Genomic DNA, 17,198 nt, shown 5'->3' with positions numbered 1-17,198 from the left:
TTCTTTCATAGTACATGTACTTTGATATAAATCGGCTAAGCCTAAGGTGGACAATTCTTTCCTAATATTTGAAATCCATATGTCATTATTTTTTACCATGTCTTCGTAGCATGCTTTTAAAATACAGTTTTTACTGTTTCTTAATTTAAACCAGTATTTAAAAAAAATTTTGTTTCCTGAAAATCTCTAGTGGAAATATACCTACTTCATAATAAACTGCACTGTTGCAAGTATTTTTTCTGACACCCAAAACCTTCTTACAAAAATTACAACTAATTAAACTGCTCAGGCGATGTTCGTGCATGTGAATAAAATTATTGTCTAATTAAACTAAATTACTTTCTAAAACATTTAATTTACCACTTATGTATAGATAGAAATAATTTAAATTACATATTTAAAAACAAAAGCAACAAGCAGTGTATATTGTAGTGTTTATTAATACAATCCGGGCGAATCCACTCGGGGCGAACATATATTCGGAGCGAAACCACTCAGCGCGAACAAGCGACCGGAGCGTAACCACCCGGATTCGCAGAAATTAGTACATTACTATGTCTGGAGCTGTATTCGTTGTGTGGTAACGGAGGAGGTAAAGAAATATTTGTTAACCGACATTTAAATGAAGATTATGTATATAGACATTAATTTTATTTCATTCCAGACAAATAAATGTATACATAGTATGGATATACACAAGCTAAAAGGGCCTTGTAATATGTGAGAATTTCATATTCTTAAATTTTCTGTATAAAAATATTAACTTAGAGTACACAAGAGGTATGATTCCATATAAACAATAAAATGCTTTCTTTGACGATTCATTTGGGATATGAAGGTGGCGACATTGCAGAAAAAATACAATGACCACTACCTTCATCATAGCTCGCATGAATCATCAAAGAAAGCATTTTATTGTTTTAATTCACTAAATTACTGTTAAACTACATGTACATAAGTAGTTTAGCTAAAAGAAAAAGTCAAATCTTTGCTTCTATAACATCATCTTGATTATTTCGTGCAGTCCGTAATTTTTCTTAGGTCGCTGTAGGTTACGACTAATCGATAAACAGGGCGTGTCAATTTCAGGGTTATTTTTGCGATTTGAGAATTGTTCTAGTTCCAAACGAAGGTGTATAATGCTTTTAAAAAAAATGTATTTTTTATATAGGATTCGTATGTGCTGCTTAAATAGTAAATCTCGTCCCGTCGATTTTTACGATTTTTTAAAAAATATTACAACTATGTATACGTTCTTTATACATACAACAAAACGATGTCGATCATGTACTGTACTGTATATACAGAAACTGATGTACATAAATTAGTGGAAAATAACGTTTTTGCCCGTGGCAACACAAGTATGGAGTAAGAATAATCTATAAATGTAATCAGTGGTATACGAAAGATAATTTAATCAAATATTGTGCAATTAAGGTGACTTGTGTATACAATATTTTTAATCAGAATTCAAACAATTTCTTGGGTGTATTTATCCCCAAAAAGAATACAGTATAAAGATCCCGAAATGTCGCACCACAATATCTTTATTAAGCTTATTGATTAAAACGAGAAATAAAAAAAAATTATACTCCAGTGTTAATTTGGTTGTCAGAGTTAGTCATCCGCCGCAGGTGTACAAGTATTAAGTTGTCAAATTTATTTTTAATCATTTCATTTCAATTAATTTGTTTCCGCCTTCAAATTAGTATCAAGAAAAAGTATTCCTTCATTAGTATCTAATATAAGGGGAATTAGCTCAAGTGGTAGAGCGCTCGCTTAGCATGTGAGAGGTACCGGGATCGATACCCGGATTCTCCAATTTTCGCTTTTTTCCCCTCCGTCAACTGATTACTTTGGGCTTTAGTAAAGGACCCTCTTAGATTTATGATTTTTTTTCGAACTTTGAGAATATTTTATGGCATAAAGGTTTGCGTTTTTATGTAATTTATTTCAATTTTTACATCGGTATTAAGTTCCATTTTTTTAAAACAGGAAACACCATAAAAAACAAAAATTCTAAAAAATTAGCAATCGTCTTAACTTTTTAAAATGGGAAAACCCTAAGAAAACAAGTAACATAATTTCAAATACTTTAGATTAGTCTGAACTTTCAAGTTCAGTTCAGATAACAAAAAATTGATTAAAAATTATGATATGTACTGAACATTGAATTTTTTCCTACATGATTATTTCTGTTACTTAACGCTGTTGTAGCTTGTCAAGCATCGTGACGTCAACGGGCCTACAGCTGTGCGCTGCAGGTGTTGTTCAGGTGTCAAACTTATTTTAAATTACATGCTGTTATCCATTTAATTATCTCACGTTTCAGATTGAAACATACATCTTGGATTGTCATCGTGCAATCCTTATGTATTTAAAAAAAAAATTATTTTGTATCATGTCCGATGAATTTTCTTTGAAATAGCATGCGCGGATCTAGAGGGGAAGAGGTTCAATGGGGGATCAGACCCCTCTCCCCCTTTGAAAATTCAATTTTTTAAGGTTTACATAGTAACATTTCCGAAAATAGGCCTCAAACTTCAACCTCCTTGTAAACATAGGTATTCCCTTGACATCCCACTCCCTCCTGAAAGAAAAAATCTGGATCCGCGCATGAAAAGTATGATTTTATTCTGAAGAAAAAAATAATAATAAACTAGTGCAGTAATGGTTTGTGGATAGTTCTCGTAAGGAATTGAATTTCAGATTAACAATTAAAGTTTACATTTATGAATAACTTACCGATCGATACAGTCTTCAAACAGGATTTGTATTTTGATTCTTTTCTCAAATAAACCACCCAACAAGAAATTGAAAAAAAATAACATGGAATAAAAATTTGAGACGTCATTATAGCTAATATTGCTTGTACAAATATTTAAGACTGTTGAAATCAAAAATTCAATAACATATTTCTTTACAAATCGCACAAAGTTGAAAGTGAAATTCATCAAATGATTTTTAAACCGATATATCCATTTAACGTAAAAAAAAAAAAACACGTCTAAATAAAGTTTATGTTAATCGAAGTTTATATGAACAAGGAAGCATACAAATATTATTCATACACTGTAGATAAAATGATTCCCAGGTAGTAGTTACTTATCTCATGGTCAGACACTTCCTTTTATCCTTAATGCCTTCGTTCTAATTTCTAATGTAAGGGGAATTAGCTCAAGTGGTAGAGCGCTCGCTTAGCATGTGAGAGGTACCGGGATCGATACCCGGATTCTCCAATAGTTTTTATTGAAAGCAAATAGATACTCAATGCAATGATTAGATAAATGAAATAAATAAGCGAAAGACTCTACTATTATTCTATATTTTTCCCTTTTCTTATACTTTTTTCAGTTAACCTTTCTTGGTAATATGTTTTAATTTTCATTAAAAAAATTCTTCAATAGTTTAAACCCCTTTCCTATACCAATCTTTGATAAATACATATTTCCAGGCAATTTTTATGTTTGAATTGTACCACAAAGGAATATTTAAAATATTATTGGTATTGAATAAGCTATTGATCATTTTCCTAGTAAAGCAAAGCCAAGAATTAAAAGCAATCTGCCAAAAATATTATTTCTTTTAACAGCCATACCAAATAGGAAATCATCACTAAAATCAATAAGTTTTGTTTTTTTGCAAAGTCATGACCATTGATTGCTAAAAAAGAAGTCCCTCCATGGTTTGTAACCTTAAGTTAATTTCTAAATCCATGAACATTTAAGAGATGCCATAAAGTGTTAGTAATGTTAACCATCTTTCAACCACCTTTTAAAAAGTCGAAAGAAACAACTTCTCTTTTAACTTTGTCCCACTTTGATTTCCAAATAAATTCAAACAGGCTCCTAATAAGAGATAAAATGGCATCTTGTTTTGGTTTGGAAGTGAAATGAATAAGTGGTTCTGATTCGGAATAATTAAACATTTTACAACAGTGATGCTTCCAATGGGGGTTAAAATCATTCTCCATAGTTGAATTAGAGAAAACACTTTTGGCAATTGTTTTCTTAATTAAATGATGTCATTTTATCCAAAATCAACGGCAAATTCTAATCCAAGTAGCGCTGTTTATCTTCAAACCTGAAAGACGTGAAAAAAGTCTTCAGTATTAAGAGCTGTAAAAAGTAATTTTGGTGAACCATCTGAGTGAAGTATCATCTGCATACTGAGAAATCTGAAGTTCATTGTTGTTGATAATTATACCTGTAATATCAAAGTATTGTTTTGTGAGAATAGCTAGAATTACGTTGAAAATGTCAATCATCGTCGTAAACCTTCGGTTGATTCCCCGTTGTTCCTCTCTCCATGAAAAGTGAGTCCCTTCATTCCAAGTTCCTCGTTCTTTTGAATAAATGATTAGGCAATTTTTTGATTGGTTGCTAAGAAAGAATTTGTCCAATCAGCAAAGATGCTTTTAGTTCACGTTCTCTATACAATCAAAAATGGCGATTTCTAAATGATTCGGAATACGCAAGAATATAAAACTGTTGAGCATCCACCCATTTTGTATAAAAGTCTACAATTTGCTTTTGGGAGTTGATTTTAATCAACTCTCCTATGCAGTTACTCTGGCAAACCGATAGTAAAACAGTGTTTGGACCTAAGCACAAATCATCACTGCTGACAAAATTTAGTTCTTGAAAATAATCGATAAATTCGATGTAATGTATCTTGAAGCATTGGTTTTTAAGAAACTTATTTATGAGTACCTTGAAAATAGTCATATGTTAAATAGTACGAACAATTTAGATATTTTTTTTTGCAGTCGTATGTATTCATACGCCTGAGTTCAATAAAGTCTCGTTCAACCATCGGCTGTCTCAGTAAATCAGAGTCATTCTATATTTAGAGGTCGCGTCATCAAGCTATCACGTGACCTGGTGTACACATTCTCTTGCTTGTTGGAGATTAACAGAGGCAGTCGAGAATCTGGTTGAACGAGACTAAAGTTCATTATTGCTTGGAGCCATACAATTTTTTTTTAAATATTTCGATTACTTATACATAGTTTGATGGAATTAATTATATCTTTAACCATTACACAACACGATTCATACGGGGTTTTTCTCAAAATTCTTGTCGGAAAAGTACGAGAATTCATATTACAAAAATGTGCGTAATTCAAAGACAGATTATAAACTACTTGCCAAGCAAAGTAACATATCGTTGATTTTAAAATGAATATTAATCGATAAAATCAACTCCCGTTAGTACTTCAGTACTTTGATTATATTGCATGATTGATTGATAGTAAAGAAAGAAGCATTATTTTCCTGGCAGGAAAATAAATATTTTGAATTATTTAAAATTTGATATCTTTGTCACGGTATCGAATTCAGCATACATGTATGATTGTAATTTACAGCATAAAAGTACTTTTATATTAAACAAAAATATGCTTTTTCCCCATCATTCAAAATTGATGAAATTATAGCGTGTATTACTATAGCTTTAACAGGTCGAGACCACTATATTTTGTGACGTCGGCATAAATTTGCATACTAAGTTAGCCATCTGTTTACTATTATCGACAAACCAATCAGGTGAATGAGTTGCAAGGCATTGTGGGCTACTACAAGTTTCAGTGTATACAAAGCGTATTGAAAATATATACCATTTTGTATGCGTATGTTTGTCAGTCGTTTGATACTGATCATATTTGAAGCAACAATTGATCAACTAAAACAACAGTATTTTTCAATGTGAGCATGGAACAAAGTTAATGGTACGTAATCTTTCCTTTTTTACCCTCTAAAGAAAAAATCAAGATGTACAAACTTTCCGGCAAGCAATTAAATATTGTGAATAAAACAGACAAAAACCACGTGCGTCTGTTGGATCGTAAACACGTTGTAGACCGTCATGCATTGCAACTCATTCACTGGATTGGAGAATCTGTTTGACGAAAATACTGTCACGTGTTAAATAATGCTATCCATATAAGGTAGTGTACCCGACCTGTTTAAAGATAACATAGACTCGTAAACAGCAGTTAGTTCTTGTACTAAAAACACGAACTAACGCGAATCTTTGAAATAAATCATAAAATATTTCAAACAAGCGTAGGTTTGATTTTGTATTTTTCTAAAAATTTACCATTCAACAAGAATTCAAATCAAGTATCATGTGACATAAACTAGAAACTAAGTAAAAGCTACTTTTGCTTATAATTGCATGTTATTAATATATCATTCAACATCGTAAATAAATTAAAAAAAAAAGTAAAGTAGTCGATATAGAACTCAAAAACATATTAGTTATTTGCCATTTAAATTTTTAAACTGAAATTTATGAATGACATTCTGCTTTTAAACATCAGCCCGATAAATTCACGCTTGTGTCAATCAAAGTTTTAAAAATAACTCAAGGAAGAAGGCATGTGTCCCTCAGGTTTCAACAAAGTTCGTTTCCTCTATAAAACCAACATTATTAATCATCTCATAGTCAAACAACCCGTTTAATCACAAATAACTTTACTTACCTAGTATGAAGGGGAATTAGCTCAAGTGGTAGAGCGCTCGCTTAGCATGTGAGAGGTACCGGGATCGATACCCGGATTCTCCAATTTTTGATAATTTCTTAGATTCATCATACCTGAATTTTGCTTAGAACCACGAAGCGGTTAAAAAAAGTCACCTTTCCCACTTGTTGGTATATTCGTAAAACATGGGTTCAAATTAAGGAATAGTGTTGATATAAAGATATTATTTCTTTAGAAATACTTTATAAATTAACAATAGTTCTATATTTTTCTACAACAACAATTAAACTTTGGAATACTCGAAAATTTCAAGCAAATACGATGTGTGATAGTTTATATATTTTTTTAAACTATCATTACCATTCAACAAGGGTTTCATAGAAAAAAATATGTTTAATATGTAATGATTTTTTCTTAGGTTAATAATTTGTTGATGTTCAGGCTTGTTATTTAACTATCAATTCAAATATCATTTGAACTCGATCGAATGGTGTTCGTAAACTTTTTAAAAATAACTGTATTTGTCAAATTTAATACGCAATCCAAAAACTACTTAATGCACTGTAAAAAAAAAAAAGACTTTTAATCATATCAAATATTTCAATTTCTCATTTTAATAAAATGCTGAAAACTTAATGAAAAACATTAGGCCTTTTTATTTTTAACCATGTTGTACCGTACTGTTGTTGGATAATTATGGAGTCCTGAACTCAACTGTACAAAAATGTTTTGTCCTTCAACATAAATGTTAAAGAATTTTTTTTGGGGGGTGAGGGCATTAAAACGTATTCTACTCCAAGTAAATCAAAAGAAGTTGAGCCCTAATCAGGTTTCCAACGTAATTGATGAAATATTTGATTAGATTTTTTGGGGAATCTATCCATGCAATTTTTTTTAAGCTGTTTACCTTCAAACCTGAAAGACATGAAAAAAGTTTAAAGTATTAAGAGCCGTAATTAGCGATTTTGGTGAACCATCTGAGTGAAGTATCATCTGCATGCTGAGAAATCTTATGTTCATTGCCGTTGATAATTATACCTGTAATATCAAAGTTTTGTTATGTGAGAATAGCTAGAATTAAACTGCATTTCAGAATGTCAATCATCGTCGGAAACCTTGGTTGATTCCCCTTTGTTCCCCTCTCCATCATTAGTGAGTCCTTTCATTCCAAGTCCCTCGTTCTTTTGAAAAAATGATAAGGCAATTTTTGATTGGTTGCTCAGAAAGAATTTGTCCAATCAGCAAAGATGCTTTTAATTCACGTTCTCTATACAATCAATCGGAATTAGCAAGAATATCAAACTATTGAACATCCACCCATTTTGTATAATAGTCTACAATTCGCTTTTTATATTACGTGATTGATTGAAATCAAAAAAAAGAAGCATTACTTTTCTGGCAGGAAAATAGATGTTTTGTATTATTTAAAATTTGATATCTTAAGTTAGTTACGTGATGGAATTTAGCATTGTAAATTACAGCATAAATGTACTTTTATAAATTCATAAAAAATATGCTTTTTCCCGTCATTCAAAATTGACACATATTATAGGGTGCAAAGCTTTAATCATAACATAGACTCCTAAACAGCACTTTTAATCTAACGCGAATCTTTACTATAAATGATAAAATTTTGCAGAATGCTCGGTGCATTAAAGCGTAGGTGTGGTGTTGTATTTTTTTCTAAAAATTTACCATTCAACCAGAAATTCAAAACAAGTAGCTATAGCATGAGACATAAACTAGAAACCAAGTTAAAGCCAATTTTGCTTATACATGTAAATGCATGTTATTTGTTATTATATTATTCAACATCGTAAATAAATTTTAAAAAAAATAAAGTATTCGATATAGAACTCAAAAACATATTTGTCTATTTGCCATTCAAAATTTCAAACTGAAATTCATGAATGACATTCTACTTTTAAACATTAGCACGATAAATATAAGCTTGTGTCAATAAAAGTTGAAAACTCAAGGACGAAGGCAGGTGTCCCTCAGGTGTCATCAAAGTTCGTTTCCTCTATAAAACCAAGATAATTACTCACCTCATAGTCAAACAACTTGTTTAATTAGAAATACCTCTAAATATCTAGTACGAAGGGGAATTAGCTCAAGTGGTAGAGCGCTCGCTTAGCATGTGAGAGGTACCGGGATCGATACCCGGATTCTCCAATTATTTAATAACTTCTTAGATTCATTCTACCTGAGTTTTGCTCAGAACCACGAAGCGGTTTATAAAAAAGTGTCATCTGTCCCATTGGTTGGTATAGTCGTAATTCATGGATTAAAATCAAGGAGTTATGTTAATATAGAAATAATTTTTGGACTTCCGGTTTGCGAATGGCAAGGTGAGCACGTATATTTTGACTGATCGAATACAACCGAGCGTGTTTACTATTAGAAGTGAACCACTGAACTGTGTCTTCTATAGACAAACTTTGTGTTTATAATACATGTATTATTGTGTTTATTTTACTTGTACTGTATATATAGTTGTGAACCTTATATGATGTGCCATTAAGTAACAACTCGTTTTCTTTGTTATCAGACTGTAGTAGCCATTCATTGGACAATACCACATCATTGTCAATCTGGAGTCCACTTCTAACATCTTCACCGAAAACTAGTAATTCAAGAGTTATACCTAACCATCAGCGTAAAGGACTCCGCACTATCATCACCAACTTCCAGTCAATCAAAAATAAAGCGGCCGAGCTTGAAGTATTGATAGAAACCACAGCACCCGATGTCATAATCGGCACCGAAACGTGGACAAACAAAGACATACTGTCATCAGAACTTTTCCCTGATACCTACACAGTGTACAGGAGGGATCGAGGTACAGACAACTATGGGGGAGTACTTATAGCAGTCCACACCTCACTCACATCATCAGAGATATTCTCCAGCAAAGCAGTTGAACTGATTGCTGTAAAGATTGACCTACCTAATGGGAAACAACTGATAGTATCATCTTTCTATCGACCACCATGCTCTGGTGAAAGTTACCTTGACAGTTTCAAGAAAGACATTACATCACTCAAACAGCAGCACAAGAAGGCAATCTTCCACATTGGTGGGGACTTTAATGCACCCGACATAGATTGGAAATCACACAATGTACTCAGTGGGAACAACATCTACCCAAAGTATATCAGTGAGTCCATAGTGAATACCAGCGAAGAACTAGGCTTAGAACAAGTAATAACCTGCAAGACAAGAGGGGATAATATCCTAGATCTACTATTTACTTCCCACCCAACCCTGATAGAAAAGATTAGGAGTTTACCACCCATTGGCAAAGCTGATCACGATGTTATCTTATGTGATGCAGCAGTGGAACCAGTAAGATCGAAACACCAACGAAGAGAGATCTTTCTGTGGAAAAGGGCCAATATGGATGCCATCAGAGAAGAAATAAAGAACAACTATAAGGAATGTGACAACATCAGGGACATCAATCTAATATGGGCCAAGTTCAAGGGTATGATCAATGACTTGATGAGGAAACATATACCAACTAAGTTTACAAGATCAAGGCCATCACATCCATGGATTGATACCCACCTAAACAGGCTCACAAGAAGAAAAAATAGAGCACATCAAAAAGCAAGAAGAACCAAAAACAACAGAGACAGAAATCGATACAACAAACTGAAAACATCATGCCAGCGAGAGATACGACTGGCAAGGGAAAAATACCTACAGGAAGTGATAAGTGAGGATTCAAAGAGATTCTGGTCCTACATTAAACATCAAAAACAGGACTCCAGCGGCGTGTCTCCACTTAAGGGTCCAGATGGCCTGCTCCATAGTGACACAGTGTCCAAGGCAGAAATCCTAAACAACCAATTTCATTCGGTTTACACAAAGGAAGACCTAACAGACATGCCATCAAAAGGAGATAGCCCACATCCTTCTATGAACAACATCCGCATAGGAAGAAGTGGTGTATGCAAGCTCCTGAAGGGCCTAAATGTACACAAAGCAACCGGACCCGACACAATTCCAGCGAGATTCCTCCATGACTTTGCACCAGAACTAACCCCAATCATGACAAAACTGTTCCAACTCTCACTTGATACCGGAAAAGTGCCAGATGACTGGAGGGAAGCATCTATTGTCCCCATATTTAAGAAAGGAGAGAGACACTTAGCCTCAAACTACCGCCCAGTCTCCTTAACTTCCATATCATGTAAGTTGTTGGAACATATCGTACATAGCCAAATCATGGATCACTACGACAGTAACCATATTCTGGCAGACCAGCAACACGGTTTTAGAGCAAGACGATCATGCGAGTCGCAGTTGTTGATTACAGTGGACGAGGTGGCCAAGTCACTGGCCCATGGAGAGCAAGTAGACATAGTGTTGTTGGACTTCTCCAAGGCCTTTGACAAAGTGCCACACCAGCGCCTCCTACACAAATTGCACTTCTATGGTATCAGAGGTAACACATGGAACTGGATCAAGGATTTCCTTGCGAAACGGACACAGCAAGTCAACTTAGAGGGTCAATCCTCTACCAGAGCTGATGTCATCTCAGGGGTTCCCCAGGGTACTGTGATGGGACCAATACTATTTCTCACCTATATCAATGACTTGCCGGAGCATACATCATCAGACGCAAGATTATTTGCTGACGATTGTCTGCTTTATCGGAAAATAAACTCCAGAGCCGATGCTGAGCAGCTCCAAAAAGATCTGAAGTCACTAGAGAAATGGGAACGAGAATGGCAAATGGAATTCCACCCCCAGAAATGCACAGTCATCCATGTATCCAGGAAACAACGTCCCATAACCAACAACTACCTCCTCCATGGCCACACCCTCGAATCAGTCAGCAGTGGAAAGTACCTAGGTGTAACCATAAACAACAGGCTGAACTGGACGGAACACATCAACAATGTCCGAGCCAAATCAAGCAAGACCCTAGGTTTTCTCCGTCGCAACATACAGGGATGTAGAGCCGACATTAAATCAGCTGCTTACAGTACAATCGTCAGGCCCACCCTGGAGTATGCAGCGACTGTCTGGGACCCATATCAGCAAGCCCAAATACAACTGTTGGAGGGTGTCCAGAGGAGAGCTGCAAGGTTTGTCAAGGGCAACTATTATGTAAGAACACCAGGCTGTGTAACATCTATGATGGAGGACCTACAATGGGAGCCCCTCGAAACACGCCGACTAAGATCACGGCTCATCATGATGTATAAGATCGGGAACGACCTCATCGACATCCCAGCAACATCATATCTAACACCAGGGGATACTCGCACAAGGGGCAGCAAATACCGTCAGCCACCAACATACAAAGACGTGTATAAGTTCTCCTTCTTCCCAAGGACCATCAGGGACTGGAACAGCCTGTCAGATGACGTTAAAGAAGCCAGTACCATCGATGGCTTCAAGAAGCAGCTAAACAACACCTTAGCTGTGTCCTATGACCCTTAAGTGACATGCAGACCATTGTTTTTACCCGATTTTAACTGTAAATAGGAGGCTTTTAGCTGTGTTCGATGCGTGCTATAACACTCGGAAACCGAGGCCAGCACATTATAGGAAGAAGAAGAAGAAGAATTATTACAAAGTGTAAATAACGTTTCAAGCGGGGATGGCAGCCACGTCTAGTGGTCGCCATCTTGGCGAATCACATAATTTGTTTGTGAACAGGAAATATCGTAAAGAAAACACTTTATTTGTGAATGTGAAAGATAATTCATCGGTGAAACCCGAAGAATTTATCGAATTTTATCCATGATAACTCTGGTGTTGGTAGTTTGCTCGCATGTGTCCCGAAATCGGGGAATTTTTATGAAATAACGTTAGAAGGGAGAGCCCCTTTACAGTACCTCTTAGAGGGGATAAAAATAGGTCAAAACACATTCGAATGTCATGAAGTAGTACCTAGTTCGATCGTCGTTAGTTTCATGCACCTGCCTGCTTATATTGAAGATGCAGAAATTGAAATGTCTTTGCGATCTATGGGGGTTGAACTTTTATCCCCAATCAATAGGAGATTCTATCCTGGAACAACAATAGCAGACGGCACTCGGTACGCAAAAATTAAACTACCTGAAAACATGACCTCACTGCCCTATACTATGAAATTTCAAAAGTATTCATAATGGCCAGTTAAAAGTGTGTTCTTTGTGTTACGCAAGTGATCATCTTTTTAGAGCGTGTCCAAAATTTGTTTGTTTTAAATGCAAGGGCCAGGGTCACTATGCAAGAACATGCAAGTCTGTAAGATGTGATGATTGTGGTGAATGGGAATACAATTGTTCGTGTCGCATGAGTGAACAGGATGAAAACGAATCGGGTGACGATGAAAATAATGAATGGGAAGAGAACTCTGAAGAGGTGAATATAGAGAACGATGACGAAGTACACAAGGACGAAGAGGCAATTGAAGGGGAAACGGAAACACCAGTGGATGTTTTAGGAACACAGGCCCCAGTGAAATTAGATCAGGAGAAAACGGAAGAAAAAGAAAACCAAACTCTAAATGAAATTCCGACCGAAGAAAAAGTAACGGAAAATCAAAATTCAGAAATCATTGATAGTGAAATGCGTACACGTGACAGAGATAAAGAAAGTTCAGAATCAGAACCCGATACAGAAGTGATGATAACCGGAAAAAAGAAGAGAAAGAAAACGAAAGATAAAAGCAAAACCAAGTCGAAAAAGAACAAATAAAATGGAGCGAATAATTACATTTTTCATTTTAGCAGTGGTTTTCATAACCTCGTGGAACTGTAACGGTTTGGTCAACATTGATAAAATGAAAATGGTGTTTAGTTTATCTAACGAAAGAAAATATGATATTGTAGCATTGCAAGAAACTCACTGGAAAGATGATTTTATTGATAATTATAAACATTTGTGGAATGATGTTATTTATCATAATAGTGTAAATGTTTCATCCAAAGGAGTAGCATTTTTAATTAGAAATGATATTAAATCAAATATTGAAATGGTAAATGGATTTGATGGTAGATTTTTGCATGTCAAATACAAGGAAAATGACAACAAGTATGATATTATAAATGTATATGCGCCTAATGATGTTAGAGAAAGGGTGATGTTTTTAAAAAATATTACAAATGTCATGCCACGTTCAACAGAGTTAATCATTATGGGAGACTTTAATAATACTCTTGCTGAGATAGATAGATAGATGTGGTAAAACAGTACATAAGTATGACCAGAGTTACAAAGCATTGACAGATATGATGACTGAGCATGATGTGGTTGATATATGGAGACAAAGAAATGAAAGAAAAAAGGTTTTTCTAGGAAAAGTATTAGAGAAGGGATGCTTGTACAAAGTAGAATTGATTTTATTTTGATTGCAAAAATTCTTTGTGTTTATGTGAGAAACATATTTTATGTGGAAACAACAATGAGTAATCACTCTATGATTGTAATGAATTTTAACACAGAAGTCTGTGAAAGAGGTCCAGGTGTTTGGATCCATAACAGTTTGTTATTATACGATGAAATGTATGTTAACAAAGTACAAGAACTTATTGAAAAAGAAAAGAAATGTATATAATTTGAACAATCAATTTTAGTTTGGTGGGATAGTTTGAAGTATAAAATTAAAAAACTGTCACAAATATATAGTAAAAATAGAGCTAAAGAAAGAAATAAGGAGTATTACAGAATTCAAAACAATTTGCAAAGATTATCACAAAGTATTGCTGATGGTAATTGTATAGACATTGAAAAATATGAAAAACTTAAAACTGATCTCTGTGAATATGAAAATGAAAAATGTACAGGTGCCATACTAAGGTCTAAGGCCCAGTGGACGAATGAATCAGATAAGTGTACGAAATATTTTTTGAATTTAGAGAAAAGCAGACAAGAGTCAAACACAGTAAAGGAATTGTTAGATGAAAACGGTGAAGTTAAGAAAAATATTGATTCTATTTTAGATATGCAATACAATTTTTATTCCAATTTGTATTCATGTGTAACTATAGAATGTGAAAGTAAAAATCAGTTGTTGTCATTAGTCGATAAAAAAACTTAGTGAAAGTGATGTTGAAATGTGTGATAAAAATATAGATGTTAAAGAAATAGAGCAAGCTTTAAAAGAAATGGCCAGCAATAAAAGCCCTGGTCCTGATGGATTGACTATTGAATTTTATAGAAAGTTTTTGCCACAGTTGAAAAATGTATTGTACAAACTTTTTTTAGAAATAGAAGAAAAAGGAACATTGTCACATTCTATAAAAATGGGTGTAATTACATTACTATACAAAAAGAAAGGTGATAAAAGATTGTTAAAAAACTGGAAACCTATTAGTCTCTTGAATGTTGATTACAAAATCATTGCAAGATTTATGTCAAATAGACTGAAGAATGTTTTACCAAACATAATTTCTGATAGTCAGACATGTTGCATTATTGGAAAAGATATTGCAGACACGTTAGTAAGTATAAGAGATATTATAGAGATGTCTGAAATAGATGAAATGGAAGGTTATATTGTAAAAATTGATCAAGAAAAAGCTTTTGATAGAGTTAGTCATGAGTATATGTTACAGGTGTTGAAACTATTTGGTTTTGGAGATTATTTCAGAAAATGGGTAAAATTATTTTATACAGGTATTTATAGCAGTGTTAAAAGTAATGGTCATCTTACAAAATATTTTCCAATCAAAAACTCGGTAAGGCAAGGTTGCCCAATATCTGCTTTATTGTATGTATTATGCTCAGAACCTTTAAGTTGTGCAATCAAATGTAATGGTTATATTAAAGGTATAGATATTCCATTGTCAGATAAAACTGCATTGGTTTTTCAACATGCAGATGATACGACATTATCGGTTTGTGATAAAAGGTCAATTTTTGAGATATTTAAGATTTTTGAATTGTATGGAAGAGCCTCTGGTGCCAAAATAAATGTTCAGAAGTCTGAAATTATGTGTATAGGTGCAGGAAGATTATTGGAAGATGAAAGAAAATTAATTAATGTCACTGAAACAAATGTTATGATAATCCTTGGAGTTTATTTTGGTAGAAACAAAGAAGAGTGTGAGAATTTAAATTGGAGAAACAAAGTACAAAATATAAAACAAAATCTTAATCTGTGGAGAAAAAGACAGTTGACAATACATGGAAGAGCTAGTGTTATAAATACATTGTTGATGTCCAAATTATGCTATTCCTTGTCTGTGATTTCTACCCCATTTTGGGCTAGAGATACAATTCAAAAAGAATGTATTGATTTTTTATGGAATTATGGTACACATTTAGTGTCATATAAAACAATTGTTGGCGAACATAAAAATGGTGGTTTAAAAATTGATGATATTTATTTAAAAATGCTGTCGTATCGACTTAAGATTTTAGCCAAGTATTTGTGTCCTACAAAAGAACTAGTATGGAAACACACTTTTAGCAATTTTTATCAAAAATCTGTGATTTAAAAGGTGGTGTTGAAGTATTTCTTCTACAGTTGAACAAAAAGGATTTGCAATGTCTGCCTTCTTTTTATGTTGAAATCTTTAGTGCATGGTATCCTGTGAAAAATTATGTTGATTACAATGAAAATAGGAACGATGTGTTTAATTACTGCTTGTTTTTCAATCCTAAAATTGTTAATCAGAACAAAACATTAGTTTTAGATATTGATGAAATTTTGATGACGGCATTTCCTAATGTCATGAAAAATGTTAATACATTTTTTGTGAATTTTTTCATATCAATATGTAGATTTACTATTTATAGAAGAAGACAAATATTGTTGCAAAATAATCAAAAAATGGATTTGAAAAGGTTTTGCAAATATTTACTCAGACATTATATTTATTACAACTATTATTACGTGTGTATAGAACAAGACAACAGAAAAATGTTTTCAAAAAAGTTTTTGAAGAAAAATCCACTTTTAAAGGAAACAGAAGGTGTACTATTGTTTATTTTTTAAAATATTTTATTATAAAGTATTGACATGTAGACTGTGATTGTGATATTTAATGTGATGATTGTGATAATTGAAAGTTGATCAATAAAAGATAAAAAAAAAAAAAGAGTACCTGGCATAAGCTAACCTTATATATTTACGGTTTTTATGTTTTATGTTCGATACCACCAAAATTTCCGACAATATTGTTTTTTTTTTCTTATTTTTTGTTTAATATATTAAAAACTTACTATAGCTAGAAATTTTGCTTTTGCAAAGTTGTATTATAATATATTTGAATAGATTTAATTGGGGAAAAATAAATTCAAAATTGTATTTCACTACTAAACCGAATGGGCATTTGCGCCATCTTATTCCCCCATCTTCTTTTTCATACTTTTGAATGAGCATAGTTTGAATCCTGAGGTATTTATAATTATTATACTTTCATGTTAAATACTGAAATCTGATTGGTTTAGACGCAGTTGATAATCCGTTCTATTACCCTCAGCGTTAGCAACACACTTAGCAACGGGTAACACAACGAATTGTTACATGCGGGTAAATTATGCGCATACGGTTAACCGTAGAATTCACGTCATTTCAAAATAAAAGCAATATAAAATTTTTCTAAAATTAAGACATTCAGTATAATAAAATAAATAGTGCCTGTTTGGGAGGATAACAGTTGAAATTGACACCCCTCAAAAACCATTGTTAACCTCTGCTTCGCATCGGTTGACAATGGTTTCCTCGGGGTGTCAATTTCAACTGTTACCCTCCCAAACAGGC

The 17,198-nt window shown here is 33.5% G+C and overlaps 1 protein-coding gene and 4 non-coding genes across 5 annotated transcripts; all 5 read left to right on the top strand.

The window, feature by feature from the left end:
- The first annotated feature begins 1,748 nt into the window (after positions 1-1,748).
- Positions 1,749-1,821, top strand: Trnaa-agc (transfer RNA alanine (anticodon AGC)). Its single transcript has one exon. It is a non-coding gene; the product is annotated as a tRNA-Ala (tRNA).
- A 1,345-nt stretch (positions 1,822-3,166) lies between these two features.
- Trnaa-agc (transfer RNA alanine (anticodon AGC)) lies at positions 3,167-3,239 on the top strand. Its single transcript has one exon. It is a non-coding gene; the product is annotated as a tRNA-Ala (tRNA).
- Positions 3,240-6,494: 3,255 nt separating this feature from the next.
- Trnaa-agc (transfer RNA alanine (anticodon AGC)) lies at positions 6,495-6,567 on the top strand. Its single transcript has one exon. It is a non-coding gene; the product is annotated as a tRNA-Ala (tRNA).
- Positions 6,568-8,586: 2,019 nt separating this feature from the next.
- Positions 8,587-8,659, top strand: Trnaa-agc (transfer RNA alanine (anticodon AGC)). Its single transcript has one exon. It is a non-coding gene; the product is annotated as a tRNA-Ala (tRNA).
- A 4,122-nt stretch (positions 8,660-12,781) lies between these two features.
- On the top strand, positions 12,782-13,186 carry LOC136272556 (protein FAM133-like). The gene has a single exon (XM_066074300.1). It carries the CDS (start codon positions 12,782-12,784, stop codon positions 13,184-13,186), a length of 405 nt encoding a protein of 134 aa, XP_065930372.1.
- Positions 13,187-17,198: the final 4,012 nt, after the last annotated feature.

This window comes from Magallana gigas, unplaced genomic scaffold (assembly GCF_963853765.1).
Source record: "Magallana gigas unplaced genomic scaffold, xbMagGiga1.1 SCAFFOLD_53, whole genome shotgun sequence".
NCBI classification, from domain to species: domain Eukaryota; kingdom Metazoa; phylum Mollusca; class Bivalvia; order Ostreida; family Ostreidae; genus Magallana; species Magallana gigas.
Note: the sequence above shows the minus strand (reverse complement) of the source record. Positions and strands in the feature narration are given on the sequence as shown.